The 2,718-nt window shown below is 35.2% G+C and overlaps 1 protein-coding gene across 1 annotated transcript; it reads left to right on the top strand.

Moving 5' to 3' along the window:
* Window positions 1–32: 32 nt before the first annotated feature.
* LOC135204592 (anti-lipopolysaccharide factor-like) lies at window positions 33–1,076 on the top strand. The gene is given in 4 exon segments (XM_064234742.1): window positions 33–40; window positions 151–289; window positions 291–333; window positions 928–1,076. Coding segments are annotated over 4 exon segments (339 nt in total).
* The last annotated feature ends 1,642 nt before the right edge of the window (window positions 1,077–2,718 follow it).

Raw genomic sequence — 2,718 nt, forward strand, 5'->3', positions numbered from 1 at the left:
TACTACAACAACTACTACTGCTACCTGTTGTTATGTTTCTGCTGGAAGCGCCAAAATCTCATTATCCTTATTTTTTTAACTGTAAAATGAAGATTGTTTACTGACAGTGTTAGGCACGCCATTCTAAAGACTTATTCTCTTTAAATGTAGACTGCCCATACTCGTATTAAACGTTGCTACCAAACTTTCCAGGCTATGGCGAAGTGGAGACATAGTATTCCTGGACCACGTCTGCAGCTTCCAGGTCAAGCCTAAGATCCAGAAGTTCCAGCTGTATTTCGAAGGGAAGTTTCTGGTGTCCTGGATGGACACCTATCAAGGGAGAAGGAATAGGCTTGATAATATTATAATTGACATTAATATATTAATTCTTTCATGCATAGCTGACGTATTGAGAAAAAGGGTCCCACTTAACCTTATTTGCTAACTGTTTGTTATTTAAGTTTTTTACAGAATTTATGCTTTTCTCTGTATTAACATGGTTCTAATCTTAATGCAAAAGAATGACAGTATATATATATATATATATATATATATATATATATATTATATATATACACACCCACATTTGAGTTGTTGTTCAGATCCCAGTGTCCTATTCCATACATGTCCTATAGGAGATTCCACATGATGGACATCTATAGCCTTCTCTGCGTTTACTTTGTCAGAGTATCATACGTTCTCACACACACATACGCATAGACATCGTTTATACGCTTTCAAGCTCGTTCATCTTAACAGCTAAACAGAAATGGGTTCGACTCACAACTGAAGTAACATTTAAATAATAATAATAATAATAATTCCAACCAAACTGGAAAACTGGCCCCCTTTGCTAGGCTTTTTCCGTGTGAATAGGGTTCTTCATCTTCTGACTAATAATAATAATAATAATAATCTCGTGTTTTCTTTCCATTCCGCCCACAGCCCTTACACGTAGCAACTCAAGCGTGGTCAACAAAGCAGTTGCAGATTTCCTGCAGAAGGCACTGGCCAGCGGCCTCACCACCGAAGACGAGGCAAGGGCATGGCTGCAAACAGTAACATCAGGGCGGGCGCCTCTCAAGTCGAAATAGGGAGCCGGTACATAGATACTCCCCATCTAATACTACTACTACTATTGCTACACTGCTACCAGAAGGCTTATGTTGTTTAAGCAGTGTGTAGATTTATATGTTGCTTAAAGCAGTGTGTAGATATATATGTTGTTTAAACAATGTATATAGATATATGTTGTTTAAGCAGTGTGTAGTTATACTATGTTGTTTAAAACAGTGTGTAGATCAATGTGGGACCTAAAAACTAAACATATCAATCGAATAATAACTTATTTTTCCAAGTGAGATAGAGACAAAAGTGAGAAATAAGACTGTTATAGAGGTATTCTATGTAGCACGTTACTAAAATGAGTAAGATTCGTGTTTTTTATAGATTAATCTCTATAACCACTTGCTTTATACAGAGCGTGATACATTTTAAGGCTGTGAGTATACTTGACACAATGAATTATTTTTTAATGTTTTGTTTTCTATAAAAGACATATATTTGTGGAAAACACATTCATAGCAAAACATTTTATATTGCCATGTCAGTTATTGTTGATATGATATTAATGAACTTAATAAAAAAACGTTTATTATGACCATCTTGTTTCATTCTTATTCCCAAATTTGGGGTAATTATAGAATTGCTGTTACTTTAAACAGAGGTGAATAGGATATCATACGTTATAAGTAACTGGAAGTTTACTTATGATGCCAAAAGGTGTATGGTGTGAGACTAATACAGGGTGTCCATAAAGTCCCAGTACCATTACAAGTATTTATTCGCCAGAATGGTACTCGGGACTTTATGGACACCTTGTATATTGACTTTTATAAGTATATTACAAGACCCATCAAAGCTTAAAATATAAACATAGCCTCATCGAGTATCGTTCCCGAGACCAGGAGTATCGTAGGTCGACCCCAAGAAGTTTTTATTCATAAAAATAACACGTCTTAGAGATGTCTCAAAACCTCAAAGGAACCAAATTAATTCGTTAAAATATGTAAGATGTCTCAGCAACGTCTTACGATATTGTAAGCCCAACCATAGAAAGCTTTATAGTCGTAAAAATTAATCTGTATAATCTGTAATCGTAAAAATTATCTTATAAAATGCTTCAAACGCGAGAAGAGGACGAAGGTCGGCCGCCAACACAAACGCCGCTACGATGATGTCACAGTCCGTGACACTTTTAAGTATTAAAAATAAATATAAAAATCATAGAAAACGTCATAAAATATCTTAAAATCTTTAGAATAATCTTAAAAGAGTAGCCCGGTAACACTCGCACGACCCAAAAAAAACGAAAAAATAAAAGACCAAAACAAACGCCGCGTATGACGTCATGGCCCCATGAATCAATATATAACCGCACTAATGCCATAAAAATGCATTAAGCATGTCTTAACAACCTTTAGAATATCCTTAAATACTTAATAAAAAGCTAATTAACACAATACGTCCCCAAAAAGCAAGAAAAATACGAAGACCAACCAAAACAACGCTGCCATGATGACGTCATAGTCCATGATTTATTGCTAAAAAATCAATATAAAGCCATAAAAAATGCCATAAAACTGTCTTGAAATCTTTAAAAACATCGGAATATCCTTAAATCCTTAAGAGAAGAGCCCTGTAAACCCGTACGTCCCCCAAGCGAGAAATCAAGAA

The sequence above is a fragment of the Macrobrachium nipponense genome, chromosome 47 (assembly GCF_015104395.2).
Source record: "Macrobrachium nipponense isolate FS-2020 chromosome 47, ASM1510439v2, whole genome shotgun sequence".
Classification (NCBI taxonomy): Eukaryota; Metazoa; Arthropoda; class Malacostraca; order Decapoda; family Palaemonidae; genus Macrobrachium; species Macrobrachium nipponense.